General features: G+C 59.8%; 1 protein-coding gene across 1 annotated transcript; it reads right to left on the minus strand.

The window, feature by feature from the left end:
• Window positions 1-68: 68 nt before the first annotated feature.
• Window positions 69-15,563, minus strand: P884DRAFT_232674 (non-ribosomal peptide synthetase). The gene is made up of 6 exons (XM_069439857.1): window positions 15,528-15,563; window positions 9,255-15,462; window positions 9,077-9,150; window positions 1,023-9,009; window positions 375-959; window positions 69-274 (listed from the first exon to the last, which is right to left on the minus strand). The coding sequence occupies exons 2-6, from the start codon at window positions 15,450-15,452 to the stop codon at window positions 134-136; spliced, it is 14,985 nt and encodes a 4,994-aa protein (XP_069293492.1). The 5' UTR covers window positions 15,453-15,462; window positions 15,528-15,563; the 3' UTR covers window positions 69-133.
• Window positions 15,564-16,520: the final 957 nt, after the last annotated feature.

Consider the following 16,520-nt stretch of genomic DNA (forward strand, 5'->3'; position numbering starts at 1 on the left):
GAGCCGGAATTCACATGCAAATCTTGTATCTCTTTTTCGATACCTATCTATCTCTCCACTATTAACGTGAACCCAAGATTCATCCTGCTCGACCACCTGAAACAAGAACGTCCCTTGAGCCAAGACGGACTGATCACAGCACGCCCGTCAGCACTTCCACAATACCCTCGAGGATTTTAGCTGCCCCATCAACTCCTCGCAGCCTTTGACCCGGCCCGAAAACACCAATTGTCATTTCGTTATCTTGCAGCGAAACTTCCACGTCAATGGCGTCCTATCGAACCATTAGCAGCCGGATCCCTAGGATGCTTATCTCATCCTCTTGTGCGTATGGAGAAGACCTCAAAAAAAAAAAAAAAAAAAAAGGGACTTACCGGAAATGCATCCCGCACGGGATTGCTGGAAAGTTCTCTGGCGATATCTCCGTTAAACCCGTCTCCCTTCAGGTTCTCAACGACAACAGCATCGTCCGCTGCTGGCTCGCCCACCAACTCCCACCGGACCTCCTTGCCCTTTCTCTCCTCCTCCTCCTCCTCCTCCTCCTCCTCCTTCTCGTTCTCGTTCTTCGCCTCCCCTTCCGTGTCACCCGAAGAAGCGGGCAGTGGGGATGACGCAAGGAAGTTGACAAACGAGTCGATCGTCACTCCCGTCCAGTCCTTGATCTCCCAGAGCGCCACTTCCACGTTGACGGGCGACGAGATGGCGTGAATGTCGGCCTGGACCTCGGCGGCGACCTCGAGCAGGCCGGGCCCCGGTCTCGGCGCGACTCGGAGCGGCACCAACCGCAGGAACGGGTAGACGCTCGCGCCCGGTCCGTCGTGGCCGCCGGCGCGGTTGGCGAGGTAGATGCCGAAGACGACGGTCTCGGGCCGCGGCGATCCGCTCTCGGCCGCGGCGGCCGAGGCGAGGAACTCGGCGTAGGCGGCGAAGAAGAGAGCCTGGAAGCTGACGCCGCGTGCCTTACAACGGCCGACCAGCGTCGCGATCCCCGCGGCCGGGGCGACTTGCTTGACGAGGCCGACTCTAGACGGGGGCTCCTCCGGCACTTCCTCCTGCGGCGCCAGCAGCGGCCGAGACGGGGCGTTGGCGAGGTACGCGGTCCAAAACTGCCGCCTCGTCGTCTGGTCCTCCGCGGCTGAGGAAGGGGAGGAGGAGGAGCAACGGAAGGAGGGGACGCTGTCCCGCCGACCGGGAACAGGGCGCCGCACCGACTCATTCTCTAGGTCCTGTGCGCCGCACAAGGCGGCGAATCTGTCCATGATCGCCGACAGGCTGACGGCGTCGTAGAGAGCGTGGTGGATCCTCAGCCGCAACAGCCACTTTTCTCCTTGCTTCTCCGCGTGCAGGGAATTGTACGGCTGTCGAGGGTGCTCCGCTGCCCGGCTGCTCCAACTGTTGTTGCCGTCGGCGGGAGAAGGGCCATCGCCCTGATCGGCGGTCGAGGGACGCAGGATGACTTGGAGAACGGGAGTTGCCCGAGACTCGGTTGAGAGGAAGATAGTCCTGAGAGCGGGCGTCTCGGCAGTCAAGACTTTCCAGGCCCTGGCTATGGTGTGTGCGTCGGCGTGTCCGGATATCGTGTATCGGAAGCACGGGTAGAAGACCGCTCCGCGCGTGTTTTGCCAGGCCGAGAGCATGTGTACCTGCATGGGAGTCGCAGGCAGGACGTCCTCCACCATGGGGGTGCTCATCCCAATGCCGGCGAGGGCTGCGTCGAGGTCAAAGCCCGGAGGGACAGTCACCACCTCGGTCCGGGGTCCATTGCCATCACTTGTCCGCGCCGAACCGACCGGTGCTGATCCAGCTTCACGGGCACACTGGGCCATCCGGGAGATCGACCCTGCCTTAAGCATGTCCCGGAGTCCTATTTTGAGACCGCTCTTCCGGAGTAGCGATACCGCCTTGATGGCGCTGATCGAGTCCAGACCGAGGTGGTAGATGTTGTTGCTCTTGAGGATCGTCGCGGCCGGCACACCCGAGACCTCGGCCAAAACCCTCCTGATGGTCTCCTCGGTCGATGACCAGGAAGGATCACCGCTGTTGACTGCCTCGTGGGCGGCGGCGGCGGCGGCGGCGGAGGAGGAGGAGGAGGAGGAGGACCCTTCACTGATATTACTTTCTCGAGCCTGGAGGACGACGGGGGGCTGACCACATATGGACACCTGCTCCCCCGAGAACTCGAGCACGCTTGCTTCGGGAGAGCGCATCATGCGGCCGAGGAGCTCATCGAGATCCCGCAGAATCCGCGACGTTTCGTTCCGGGATGCGAACGCTCCGTCGCAGGCGATTCGCCAAATCAGTCCCGAGTCCGCCGTCACCTCCATCTCCACGCACACGGGATATTCTACCGCCAACGTCCCGCCGACGGACCTCAAGAGCGGCCCGCTTCCCTGCTCGTCGATGACGTGCCCCGGGAGGCCGCGCTGCTGGATGAACAAGGTGTTGAAGAGCGGGCCGTTGCTCCTGGCCAGTCTCTGGGCTTCTCTCAGGGGAAAGTGCTGGTAGGAGGCGATATTCCCCATGTTTTCCTGCATGTATCGCAGCCACGAGGCGACCGTGCCATGGAGAACGGTCCTCACGGCCACGGTGTTCATTGTCGGGAACAGGAAGCGCTCGAGGGTCTCGTCATCGCGGCACGAGAGCACCACCCCGAACGTGACGTCCATCGACGCCGTCTTTGCGGCCAGCAGGGCTGACCAACAGGCCTGTCCCAGCGTGTGCATGGTGATCGCGTTGGCTTTGCAAAAGGCTGCGATCTCGGAGACTTGGACGGAAGACGCCGCTTCATCTCTGTAGATCGGGTGGTGCGCTTGGTCCGGCGACCCTTCTTCTTCGGGGAACATGGTTGGTCGGGCGCCCTGGAGGAAACCCGACCAGAAGGACGGAGCGTCGCGATGCTGGGGCAACAATACGTCTCGTAGCTGGTTGACATATGATGTCGTGTCCTGCGGCTGGTATGTTCCGTGGTAGGCCTCGTGAACGTGTCGGTGCAGAAGGCTCAGCGACCACCCGTCGTACAAGGCATGGGCGATGGAGAGAACCAAGTATCTCTTTTGGCCCGCCACGGATGCAAAAGCGAGTTGCAAGAGGTCGGACCTCCCGGCACCCTTGCGAGCCCGGAGGGTCGCCGTCTGGCAGACTTTGGCCAGCTCGTCGGGGGAGTTCAGGCTGACCTCGGTCATGTAATAGGTACTCGAGGCGCTGCTGACGACCTGGCAGTAAGACGCGTTGAGGCAAGGGCTTTCGACCTGTAGAAACCGAGTTCGGAGGATCGGGGAGCCGCCGATGACGGTTGTCCACGCGTTCTTGAGCTTGGCAATGTCGACACAGGGCGCGATTTCCAAGATGTCGTGGTTGAAGTACAGCTCGAAATCGGACTCGACCATCTCCGCCAGCATCGTCTCCTGGAGCGGAGTTGCCGGGAGCACAACGTCGTCTGCTGCGAGCTCGGCACCCTTGTCAACGATGTGCTGTCGCAGGATGGCAGCGAGCCGGGACAGCTCGTCGACGTCGACGTCGGACGCGTCTTTGATTCCGTTCTGGCCGATGTGGTGCTGATGACGTCTGGCCTGAAGGATCTCCGCGATGGTCGCGATTGTCTGGGCTTTCATGAGCTCACTCGTTTTGAGTTCCATCTCCTGTTTCCTGAGAACTGCAGCCAGCTTGATGATGTCAATGCTGTCAAGGCCGAGACCAAAAAGCGGTGTCGTTTCCGTCACCGACTCCGGATCTGTGCCGGCGAGAGAGGCTATCTCATTGCGGATCGTGAGAGCTTCTTTGCTCCAGGTGAAGCTCGACTCGGCAGCAGGAGGTGCGGCATGGTTGTTGTTGTTGTTGTTGCCATTCACCAAAACATCATTTCCTGCGCGGGCAGCTAGGGTCCCGCCCGCCGCAGCCTCGGTGGTGATTGAATCATGGCTCCCGGATTGTAATACGAGCCCATCCGGGTTCTCGACCATCGCCTCCAACGCTTGTTCCAGGTCGCCCATCAGCGCCAGAACCCGATCCTTTTCCGCCTGCGCAACAATGAGCAAGCGCAGGTGGCCATCGGCGCCCATTGTGGCTTCCAGGGCTAGCGGGTAGTCGGCATTAGGCTCCGAGTCCTTTGCTGTCCACAAGTCCTCCCCATGCTCAGCCAAGGTATGTTCCTCCAGCTGGAAGGAGAAGAGCGTGTCGAACAAGGGCCTGCCCCCAGAGCACCACTTCTGGATGTCGCGGAGGGGCACGTGCTGAAAGGGGAGCACCGCCGTGTTGTATTCGTGGCATTGTCGGACGAGGGACGCCCAGGTAGATCCTGCTTCGGACTTGATGACGCGCGCGTGGAACGGGAGCGTGTTGAAGAGGGGCCCGACGACCGTCTCGGCACCGTCCAGATCCATGCTTCTCCCGGAGACTATCACCCCAATCGTCGGGTCGGCGGATCGGTGTTTGGCTAGCACAGCAACCCACGCAGCCTGCACCAGCGCTTGGTGGGTAACTCCGACGCGGGTCCTCAGTAACTCAAGGGGCCCGAACGGAACTCGCTGCTGGTGGCTGGTAACGGACGAGTGGGGGGGAGTGATATCGCTCGGAGGGATCGGGGTGACGCCTTCGAGGTGCTCGAGCCAAAACGACTTGGTGTTGCCGAAATCCCGGAGCGGTCCGTGGCACAGAGCCTCGAGGAAGGACGGGGCCGGAGCAGCACCGTTGGTGCTCGCCGCGAGCTCGCCGTTCAGTGTCCGGTACTCTGCTATCGCGCGGTCGAGAACGAAGTTGATGCTGTTGGCGTCGTACAGGGCGTGAAATACGTGCAAGACGAGCAAACGAGCCCCCCCTGCGCTGGTAATGAGGGCAGCTTCCAGGGGCTGATGCAGGCCCTTTCGGTTCCGCTCGATCCATGCACCTCTTGATTCCCGAACCGCGTTCGTCAGTGATGCTCCAGCTTCGAGCAGGACATCAGCCCAGGGAAGGGGATACCGGTTGACAGCGACCTGGACCACCCCGTCGGCTGTGCCTACAAACTTGGTCCGGAGGATGGGAAGGGCGTCGACGGTTCTCTGCAGAGCATCGCGGAGGTGCGTGGTGGACACCTTCGGCGACAGAACGAACTCGAACGAGTTGAAATAATACGCGGCGTCCATGGCTGTGCGGGAGATCATTCCCTGCTGCAAAGGCGAGCACGGGGCGATGTACTCGACTTGGTCGGGAGTGACGCCGAGCTCGCGACAGACGGAAGCGCGGTGCTTGTGGGCACACGCCTGGACGAGCTGCCGTGCGTTGGCAACCGACTGGGAGACGTCGACGGGGTTGGGATGATGTTGGGCCTCAAGCGCGGCGACGAGGTCTGCGAGCAGCGGGTGTTTCAGGATCAGTGCCGGGCTGGCTTGTGCAAGTCCCTCGCTCTTCAAGGCTCGGGAGAGCCGGAGGACGGTGATAGAGTCGATGCCGAGTTCGAAGATGCTGGTTCCGGGGGTGATGACGCTAGCATCGACCTTCTGCATCGCCGCGATGACTCTTGCCACTCTCTCCCCGGCCGCCCCGAGTGTGCGGTTCGACACTCCTCGAGAGGAAGACAAAGACTGTACCAGTGTTTCGGGCTTCAAGGACGCAAAGAGTTGCCTGAGTTGCCTCAGCTCCGCCTTGTTGTTTGCGGAGAGGGGGATGAAGGGGACCTGGAGGATGTAGGTCGGGACCATGTAGCCCGGGAGCTTGGAGCGGCAGGCGTCTCGAGCACGGCGGCAGAGCTCGACTGCCTCTGGGCGGACCGAGACCTCGAGGACGGCGCGTCCATCCTTCCGCGCCGCCCTGCCGCTGTCCGTGGCGATGAAGGAGACGAGCACGTCCTTGTGCTGCTGTGCTTCGCTGCGCACGACCAGCGTGGCCACGTCTCTGACCTCTTCGACGCCTTTCCGGATCGCGTGGTTGATCTCTCCGATCTCGAGGCGCTGGCCGCGGAGCTTGACCTGGTCGTCGGCGCGGCCGAGGAAGTCGAAGCATCCGTCGTGGAGGAGGCGGACGAGATCGCCGGTCCGGTAGACGCGCTCCCCAAAGTGGCCGAGGATGGGGAACCTCTCAGCCGTGAGGTCCTCACGCCCGAGGTATCCCCTGCCGACCAGCCGGCCGGACACGCAGAGCTCGCCCACCCCGCCGCGCAAGACGGGATGCTGCGTCCCCGGCTTCAGGACGTAGGAGCCGACGTTGATGAACTGCCGGCCGATGTTGGACGCTCGGCCGTTGGCGGGCACGCGAGGGAATGCCGTGACGCCGATGGTGGCCTCGGTCGGGCCGTAGAAGTTGTAGATGACCCGTTCGGAGCCCCAGGCGTCGAGAATCTCCTGCTTGAGCGCCTCGCCGCCGGTGATGAAGACGCCCCGGCAGAGGCTCGGCACGTCGTCCGGGCGGAGCAAGCGGGCGAGGCTGGGCGTCAGGTCAATGTGGGTGACTTCGAGGCGGGAGATTGTGCCGGCCAGGTCTTCGAGGATGAGATCCCGCGGCGCCGCCACAAGGGTAATACCGACGGACCAGCTCCAGTACTGCTCCAATACGGACACGTCGAAGTGCAGAGACGCGAACTGGAGCCATCTCGAATCGGCTTGCCAGTGACCTCGAAAGATGTGTTGGAAGGCGAGCATGCATTGGACCGCGTTGTCGTGAGTGATCTCGCATCCCTTTGGCGTCCCGGTCGTTCCGGACGTGTAGAGACAGTAGCAGACGTCGTTGGGCCGGAGCTCGCGGCGGAGCAGTGGAGGCCCGGCAGCTGCTGCCGAGGACGAGGACAAGGACAGCTGTTGGTCGACGACGAGAGTCGGTAGGGTATCGGCAAAGTCGGCGTGGTCCCGCAACGCGCTCGACGTGATCAGCGCCGAGGCGCCCGAGTCTCGGAGGATGAACTCGTTTCGGGCCCGCGGCGCTGTGGGATCCAGGGCGACAAAAGCGCAGCCAGCCTTGAGGATGCCCAGGATGGAGAAGTAGGCCTCCGGGCATTTGTCGAAATAGACGGCGACGATACCTCCGGGTTCGGCATGGGGAAGTACCATGTGGGCCACGCGGTCGCCGTTGTCGTTGAGCTCCTTGTAGGTCCACCGACGCCCGACCGGAGCGTCTCCGTCGAATCTCTCCACGAAGTGGAGGGCTGTCGTGTCGGGGGCTTGGAGAGCCTGCCGCTCGACGAACTGGTGGAGAAACCGAACCTCTGTCGGTATCTCGGGCATTTCCGGGGGCAGGATGGAGAAAAGATCGGGGTGGGTTCTGAACAGATCCGTCTCCTGTGCGAGGGGCTGAAAAGCGAGATGCTGGACTGCGGCGTCGAGTTGTCTCAGGAGCAGGAGGGCCTGCTCGCTCGCGAGAACGTCGCTCGGGAAGGTAGCTCGGTAGGCCAGATGACAGTCGTGCCCGGATTCGACCTCGACCGACACGGGGTACTCGACGTTGGCGCTCTCGTCGACCACCCGCCAAGGGTGTTCTGCGCTCGCGACTCGGGCCGACTTCTGGTAGACCAGCAGCGTGTCGAAGAGTTTGGAGTCTGGGCGTCCGAGCCACTGCTGGATGCGTGTGAGAGGTTGGTGCTGCTGCCTGTAGAGTTCGGTGCCGTACCGCAGCATCTGGGCCAGCAGCGCCTCGTTCGAGTTCGTGTTCGTGGCGATGACTGGCAGCGTGGAGACGCAGGGGAACACGGCGTCCCTGGTTGCGTCCGTGTTGCGGCCGGAGAGCACCACGCCAAAGACGACCGAATCCTCGCCAAGGTAAGCAGACAGGACCCGTGTCCAGGCCGCCTGTAGGACGACTTGCAGAGTATGGCCAGATCTCGAAGCAGCCTCTTCTAGGTCCGTCAGGCGAGTGGTGCTCATTACGGACTCGGTCAGCATGCGGCGCTCTGTCTCTTGCAGGGGCGTCAATATCGGGAACCTGTTGATGACTACCTCCTTGGCCTGCCGCTTCCAGAAATCGGCTGAGTGGTCTCTGTTGGCCGAGACTTGACCAAGGATATCGGTGACGGCCTCTTCAATGGAGGGCCCTTCAACGATGCCCATGACATTCGATGCTGCCTTCGACAAGTCGTCGAGAATCGCCTGAAGCGACTGGGCGTCGTATAGCGCGTGGTGGATGGCGAGATGCATTTCAACTCCTGCGCCGCCGTCGACAACGATAACGCTCCACAGCCGAGTGTGAGGATGTCGAAGAGCAGCCCGGGAAGCGTCAAGGCGCCAGCCGTTGAGGTCGAGCTTGTCGGATGAGCTCCGAACAATGTCAACCGCCATGTGCTCCGACATGTCTGCACGATATTGGATCATGGCAAACATCGAGTCCTCATGCTCGACTGACACAATCGCCGTTCGGAGAATTGGATGAGCTCTAATGACGGTATGCCATGCCCCAGCGAGTGTTGCTCCATTCACCCTATCATCGTCCAGCCGAAAGTGAACAAAATTGAAGTAGTCTCGACCTTCCGATTTGATGAACTGTGCTACCATGGCGGACTGGAGAGGGGTGCAAGGGAGTACGGCTTCGATTGTGTGCGCCGCAATTCCGTGGGCCAGCACTTGCTGCTTGACATGCTCCTGGAACCTGGAAATGTTGTATGTGGCCAGGGGCCTCATGTCTGAGCTGCTAGTGTCGAGGTATCTCGCGAGACCGGCACAGGTTGGGTGCTCGAGGACATCGCTCGCCGTTACCTTGCTGTAGCCGCGTTTCCGCAGCTGAGAAGCAATCTGAACTGCGCTGATGCTGTCAAGTCCAAGCTGATATATTGTCGTGTCGTGTTTGATGTTCTCTGAAGCATGCGAGGTCAAGCTTGCCAACACGGACCGAACGGTGGCTTCCATCGTTGTCCACTGTTCAGACGTGGATCTTTCCTGTGCTGCAGCAGAGGCCGACTGGGTAGGACGGTACTCGATCTGGCGCAACCTTTCCGCGAGACCGGGGGGAAGATTATCGCGATTGACATAGGAGCTCGGAAACTGGAGGCAGTCTCGTATCGCGTACAGAAACAAGTGGCAGGCCAGTTCCGCGACTTCGCCGGGGACGGATTGACTGCGAGGGTGTGTGTGAGCAAGAGGGAAAGGGGTCGAACGCGCTAAGGTCAGGCGGGCATCATCACCTTGGATCGCTATGCATCCGGACAATGAGACGGTCGAGCTGCTCATCGGGTATCACTTCACAAACAAGGGGTACCTAATGCCGTCAGCGCGTCACACACACACACACACACTCTCTCTCTCTCTCTCTTTTTGTCCACCCAGAGATGTAATTGTTGCCCAAAAAAACAAGAAGCTTACATCCATCTCTCCTTCGTCTCGCTCAAGTGTCCAGATGGACTCGTCCAGTGGCCGAGGGGACTGCTGAAGAAGCAACAGGGTGTCGAACAAACGCCGGGTACCGCTGTTCTTGGGATCTAGGGATTGAATTCGCCTGAGAGGGGTGAATTGGTACTCCATCATTTCAGTGTTGAGGGCCTGAAACGCCCCGACTAATTCGAGGTTCCTCTGTCTGCTGGAGAGATCCATGCGGATGGGTATTGTGTTGAAGCACGGGGCCACCAGCTCATTGATGCCGTCGATGGGCAGAGATCTGCCGTTCACAACGTTGCCAAAACACACGTCGTCGGCCTTCAACATGCATCCGAGCGCGGTTGCCCACGCTGCCTGCACCAGCGCCAGAAGCGAAACCCCGAGTCCTTTGATCCGCGTCTTGACCTCGTTCAGGGGCATGTCGAGTTCCGAGCTAGACAAACTGGTTGGCGTGCGAGCAGGCTCAGGCTCCGCAACCAGATGCGCCGTCAGCTTTGGTTCGTAGTCCCTCAGGTGTTCGAGCCAGAAGCTGTCTGTAGATGCCGGCAGTCGGAGGGATTCGCGGAGGAATTGGTCGTAAGAGGGAGTCTGCGGAAGCGTAGAGCCGAGGAACTGCCGCTCAACCTCATACAACAACCTCTCGACGGCCACGCCATCATACAAGGCATGATGGCACACCAACGACAGGTAAACCCTGTCGGCCTGTACGATGGTTGCAAAGGATACCGCGGGCTCCAGCGAATCGATCGCGTTTGGGACCCCTAGAGCGTGTTCGGACATACAGTCCTCGAGACTGGAACCGGACGCGTCCAAATGGATCCACGACGGTTGCCATGAAGCGAGCACTGCCTGCAGAATCGGCCACTTGGCATCGTCCGTTTCCACGAAGCACGTCCGTAGGATATCGTGACGGGCAATCATGCTGCTCCAGGCATCCTTCAACTTCTCCAGGTCCCCGTTGACTCTGAACAGCATGCGGTTTAGATATTGGCCGTTGCCAGATGACGTCGCTAGCATGGCTTGCTGGAGGGGTGTGCAAGGAAGCAATCTGCTGAATGACCTTCCAAGATACATCAGTCGTGTGGTAACATTGTCAGCGATGTCTTTTGGCAGAGGCCCGGGGGCCTCCCCTAGCTGCAGATTCCCAACATCTGTATCTGACAACGCCTTTGCAAGCCTTGCCACGCTCGAGTTTCGCAGGATGGTCGATATCGGAACTCGTTTGCCTAATGTCTTGTTCAACTGCCTAGACACTTCAATCGCCGATATGGAGTCCAGCCCGAGCACGGCCAACGGGGTCCACCTTTGGACATCGGCCCTGTCGACGTTTAGAGCACTGGAGACAACGTCGGCGATCCGCGTTTCAATGCTGGACCATTCCCCATCCGTCTCGACTTGGCTGGGTCCGTGGGTGACGAGGGCAAGGCGCTCCTTTCCGAAATCCCGGTATGCCTGTTCCAACCGCTTCCTGTCAAGCTTGCCCGACGCGGTGACCGGCAGCACCGAGATTGGGATGATGGCCGAAGGGAGCATGTATGCCGGCAGCCGGGACTCCAGGACGTGATGTAGGGACTGGATATCCTGTCTGATCGTGTCATCCAAGTCCACCACGTTAAACTTGCTTCCCTCGGTCGCGTCTGGGACGAGGAAAGAGACGATCTGAGCTCGGTTCCCTGTCTCTTCTGCCCCCAGGAGCAAGGTGGCGCAATCGGCAGCCCCCGCCTGCCGTATCGCCTCGGTGATCTCCTGGAGTTCGACGCGCTGACCCCTGATTTTGATCAGCTCATCTGCTCGGCCAACGATGACGATGGAGCCGTCCGGAAGCATCCGCCCGAGATCACCCGATCTGTAGATCCGGCCGTAAGCGGGATGGCTTATGAATTTCTCTGCCGTGAGCTCGGGCATTCTGAGATAGCCAGCAGCCACCTGGTCGCCACCGAAGCACAGCTCCCCCAAGCAGCCGTACGGAACGACCTCTGAGCCGTCACGAGCCAGGACAATGGTCGAGGTATTCTCGAACGACCACCCGAGATGTCGTATGGCCTGACCGTGGCCCATCCTCTTGACGCTGCAGATGTTTGTGGTCTCAGACGGACCATACCCCTGGTAGAGCTTGTCTCCCCAACTCCGAGCCACGGCCTCGGTCATCGGCTCGCCGGCGGTTACGAGAAACTCGACGAGGGGGACCTTGTCCGGGTCTACCAATGACGCGACGGTGGGAGTCATGCTGAGGTGGGTAACCTTGAGCTTGCGGATCGACCCCTCCAGGTCCTCGAAGAGGGTATCGTTGGTGCCGGAGCAGAGGCACATTCCCCGCGTCCAGGCAAAGAATATCTCAAAGACGGAGACGTCGAACGCCTGCGAGCAAGACTGCAGGAGCCTAGAGTCCTCCTTAACCGGGTAGATACGCGACAGCGCGTCGAGGTTGCTCATGATGTTGAGCTGGGTGATGCAGACACCCTTGGGCACCCCGGTGCTGCCGGACGTGTATATGATGTAGGCCGGCCGGTTTGGGTCAGCTGGCGGCCTGGCGCTCAGAGTAGGAGCAGTCTGATCTCGAAGGTCGAGAGACTGGAGGTCGATCAAGGTGCACGGCAAACGCTGCTTCAGCAGGTCGTGAGTAGCATTATCTACTAGGCAAATTTCGACGTCGGCTTGTTGAAATATGGTCTCGATTCGAGCAACAGGGGTGTTGGGCAAAAGAGGCAAGTACGCGCAGCCGGCCTTGAGAATGGCAAGGATGCCGGCATAGAGACTGATGGACTTTTCCATGACGATGGCGACTACTTGCCCCTCCCGGACCCGATGTTGTTCAAGGCGCCAAGCGATCCGGTTGGCAGTCTTGTTGAGCTCGGCGAACGAGATCGTTGTTGTCGTAAGAACACCTGCCGAGATATGGTCCGCAAAGCACAGCGCATCCTTGTCAGGGAAGTTCGCAGCTGTCCGCTCGACCGCCGTGGCCAGATCCGGAACCCCAGAAAACGTCGTTGGGTATGGGTTGTAGACGGAGAGAACATGCTGCGGCGATGATGCCCGGAGCGAGGAAACCTCTGCTTCCAAGTTCTGGAGCATGTGGGAAACCAGAGCCGGGATCACGCTCTGAAACACGCCAACTAGAGGATCTGGGAAAGCGTCCGAATGATAAGTAATCCGGCACTCAAAGTCCTTGTTTCTGGGCTCGACCTCGACTAGGAGCTTCGTCTCCAGGTAGTCCCGATGGGCAACTTGCTTGGCAACATTCACCGCCCTCCGTCTGCTGGGTAATGACTCCTGATAGACGAAAAGAACATCGTAGATCGACTGTCCGGGACGGACTCCTGCGGCCCGCTTAATTTCTGCGAGGGGTAACACACCATGCGGGAGCGTTGCCCGATTACCTGCGTGGACGCTGACCAGCAGATCTCGGATGGTCCGCACCTGAGATAGATCTGTTCGTAGAGGGACGGCCGTGATGCAGGGGCCGACAATGCTCTCTATCTTGGGAACAGGAACAGTCCTCCCCGAGTGGATTGAGCCAATCACTACGTCGTCGGAACCAATAATCGATCCCCAAAGCCATGCGAGTGCTGCCTGGAAAACCGCTTGCGGTCCACAGTCAATGTTTTGGAGCATTTCTCTGAGGTCTCTCGGGCCAACATCCAACAGAACCGTTGACGACTTGACGTCAGGTGTCCTGTTCGTCTCCCGACCGAGGATAGGAAACGGTGGCGGTTGAAAGCCAAGGAGGTTCCCGGCCCAGAATTCCCGCGCGGCATCACAGGCACGACCGAAGGCCGCTGAATGGTAGTAGGCCGAGAGGTGCCGAAACTGAGGCCGAGGGGCAAGCTGCTGACCTTGTGCGAGTATTTCCAGATCCGAGAGAATCAGATCGAAGGACCAGCCGTCGTAAATCGCGTGGTGGAGTTGTAGGACAACTGTTGTGTCCTCTCCGCTTTGTGAGAGGGGAACCTGAACACGAAGGGGAGCGAGAAACTCGGCCTCGTCACGGAGCTGGAACTCCCTAGCGGTAGAATCGACGACAGCGGAAACGCTCGATTGGGGGAGCTGCTCGAATATGACCTGGAGAAATTGCCCCTGATGGTGTATAAATCCTGTCCGTAGGATCTCGTTGCCAAGGGCGAGTTGGGAAAACCAAGAGCGGAGCGTGTCTATCGAGAGTTTGCCGGTAAATTCAAGTTCGACCCAGTTGCAATAAGCCCGTGGATCGTTCATGGTTTCAGCCAGCATCGAAGCTTGGAGCGGCGTGCACGGGACGATGGCCTCGATGGGCTCTCCGTGCACCGAAAGGGCAGAGTGGCAGGGCACGACGGCCGAGATGTCCGGTTCTAGGTTCGCAGGAATCAGGTCAGCCGCCTCGGTCCTCGACCGTACCCTTTTGCGGATCGACGAGATGGTCCGATGTTCTAAGAGATCGAGAGCTCCAACCTCGAACCCGGCGTCTCGTAGGACTGAGGCAAGGCTGATGGCGCTGAGCGAGTCCAAGCCCGCCTTGAACAGATCCTGGTGCGGGGTGGCTTTGCGTCCTAGACACGAGCCGACGAGCTCGCACAGCAGCCTCTCCAGCTCGTCCTCGTAGGTTACCGGTTGTGTTGTCCCGGCTGTTTGAGCTGCGTAATCGGCGACCAACCGCGCTCTATCCACCTTTCCTGATGGAAGACGAGGAAAGCTCTGCACCAGCACAATATCGCCGGGGACCATATAGCCCGGAAGCCATTGCCTGCACGACTCCAAGATCGCACTCGTCGAGTCGCCACCTCCATCTCCATCGACACCGCAAAAGAGGACTAGCGTCGCGCCCGTGACGGCAGCCACCGCGCTGTGACAGCCCGGGGTCCGGAGGGCGGCGTGCTCGACCTCGCCGAGCTCCATCCGCTGGCCCCTGAGCTTGACTTGCCCATCTTTTATACGCCCCAAGCACTCCAGAGTGCCGTCTGTGCGCATCCTAGCTTTGTCTCCGGTCCGGTAGAGACGTCCATACGGGGTGTCGATGAAGGCCGACGACGTCTGCTCCGGCCGGTTGAGATAGCCGTCGGCGAGCTGGAATCCCCCGAGAGCCAACTCTCCTATTTCCCCTTGGGGCACGATTTCGATATCCCGGGCGTCCTCGCCCTGTTCAGGTATCTTCAAGACAAACGCCGAAACTGTGTCCAGCGGGATGCCGATGTTGTGGACCGCAGAGCTGCCGGAGAATGCGGGTTGTAGCGTGCAGTGTATTGCAGCCTCGGTTGGCCCGTACATGCCCCAGAGCATGCTCGGCTGCCCTTCCTTGCTCCCAAACTCGTGGACCACGGGCAGTGTGAGCATCTCCCCGATGGTCAGCAGCAGCCGCAGGCAAGGGGCGTTTTCTCGCTTGCGCAGCAGGCTACCGGCAACGGTCGGCGTCAGCTCGCAAGCGTCCACGTCCATGCTCCGGATAATGCCGGGCAAGTCGTTGAGCATTGCCGAGCGGCTGCAGCTGACGAGCGTCTTCCCCCTGAAGAGCGGGAAGAAGATCTCAAACACGGAGACATCGAATGTCGGAGCGGCGAACTGGAGGAAGCGTGAAAAGTGTGGGATGTGGCGGTCGTGCGCGAGCAGGCTTTGGGTTACGGCATCGTGCGAGACGCTGACCCCTTTGGGCGTTCCGGTTGAGCCTGATGTGTACATGACGTACGCCAGGTCGGAAGGTAAAAGCTCTCTGTGGTTTACCGTCGAGGGCGACTTGTCCAAGTCATCTCGGTCCACTGTCAACACGGAGTGCTCGCCTTGCGGGAGCTTCGGCAGGAGCTCAGAAGTGGTAACGACAATCTTGGCAGAGACGTCCTCGAGGATGAACTTTGCGCGGTTCAGGGGCACGTCCAAGTTCATGGGGCAGAAGGCCCCCCCGGCTTTCAGGATGGCTAGCAGAGCGATATACAGCTCAGGGCTTTGCGGGAGGAGAACCGGAACGACGAACGGCCCCGGACAGCCCGATGCCCTGGCGAGAGCAGAGATCCTCAGTGCAAGAAGTTCCGACGCATGGTGCAGCTCAGCATATGAGAGAGAGGTCCGACGACCGTCTGCTCCGAGGAAGTCGATCGCATCCAGTCCGTCTATGGAGCTTGCTTGCACCAGGAGGTGAAGCAAGTTTGGGCCCTCTAACCGTGTTGCCGGGTGGTTGATGATAGACAAAGCGTTTGTTGTTTGGGGGTAAGTAGGTGTGTCCATGATGACGGATCTGAGAACTTGAATTAGTAGACTGATGTCTCGGACACTCAAATCAATCGGAGAGGTGTCACATACTTGGTACGTTGCAGTACGTGCACTAATTACCTAATTATTCCTCACCTCGGGGACCCTGACGATCGTCGTCGTCGTCCAACTGCACCCACCACCCAATGACTTTTTCTCAGGCAGTTACATGTAGTGGTAAGTGAGGTACCTATCGTACTTGTACTCTCTACTCTCGCACCATCAACAAGCGGGTGTGAAGAGCGACGAGAGACTAGAATAAGCTACCCCTGATTGGCCGGCGAGACAAGTGAGTCGAGTTGGAAACAGGCGATTTGATTCTGGGAGCGGGTAATTGGTCGGTTCGCGATGCTTCTGCCGTGTCCCACCTGGCGATGCGGGTCGTCTGCACGGTGAGGAGATGGTCATAGGTTAGGTACCAGACCTAGTGTGCATAAGTACCTTTACCCACAGGCCGCGATGCAGTGTCGCACAACACCAGTGGGGGCACTTTGTTTGAATATACCGCCCTCACTGAACGGTACCATGCAAAGGGGAAGGAGGGAGATGTTGACCTTGTGTTCGTTGTTACTGCAGCCCGCCGGTCTGTGCAACGCTGAGCTTGTTGCTGCATGCCACTGAGTGGGCTGGTGAATTACTAGTAGTCGAGATGGGCGGAGACTCCGAGCTTCAAGGATAAGTTGCCTGGAAAGTCAGTTGAGCGAGTTGAGTGGGTGAGTGAGTGAGTGGAGTGGAGGCAGGTGCACCACTTCGCTAGTGAGCCACCTGGAGCCGGACCATCACACAACCCGCGGACGCTCCTACCAAGACGGGGGCCTCTTAGAACTGTCCGAGATTGGGAAGGCGCGGCTTATAACGGGGCGAACCGAGCTCGCCGCGGGCGGCAGGGTATTAGCAAATGCAAAACCCAGAGTAGGTAGGAGCTTCCTGGATGTGTGGGTAGCTCTGGCGCCAAGGGGTCCCATGGTCACACACCTCCAGGCATGCATGCCTCCTCAAGTTGCGCAAATCTCCTATGACCCACGAAAACATCGAGGACAAGCA

The sequence above is a fragment of the Thermothelomyces heterothallicus genome, assembly GCF_042370625.1.
Source record: "Thermothelomyces heterothallicus CBS 202.75 unplaced genomic scaffold P884_scaffold_41, whole genome shotgun sequence".
In the NCBI taxonomy this organism is placed as follows: Eukaryota; Fungi; Ascomycota; class Sordariomycetes; order Sordariales; family Chaetomiaceae; genus Thermothelomyces; species Thermothelomyces heterothallicus.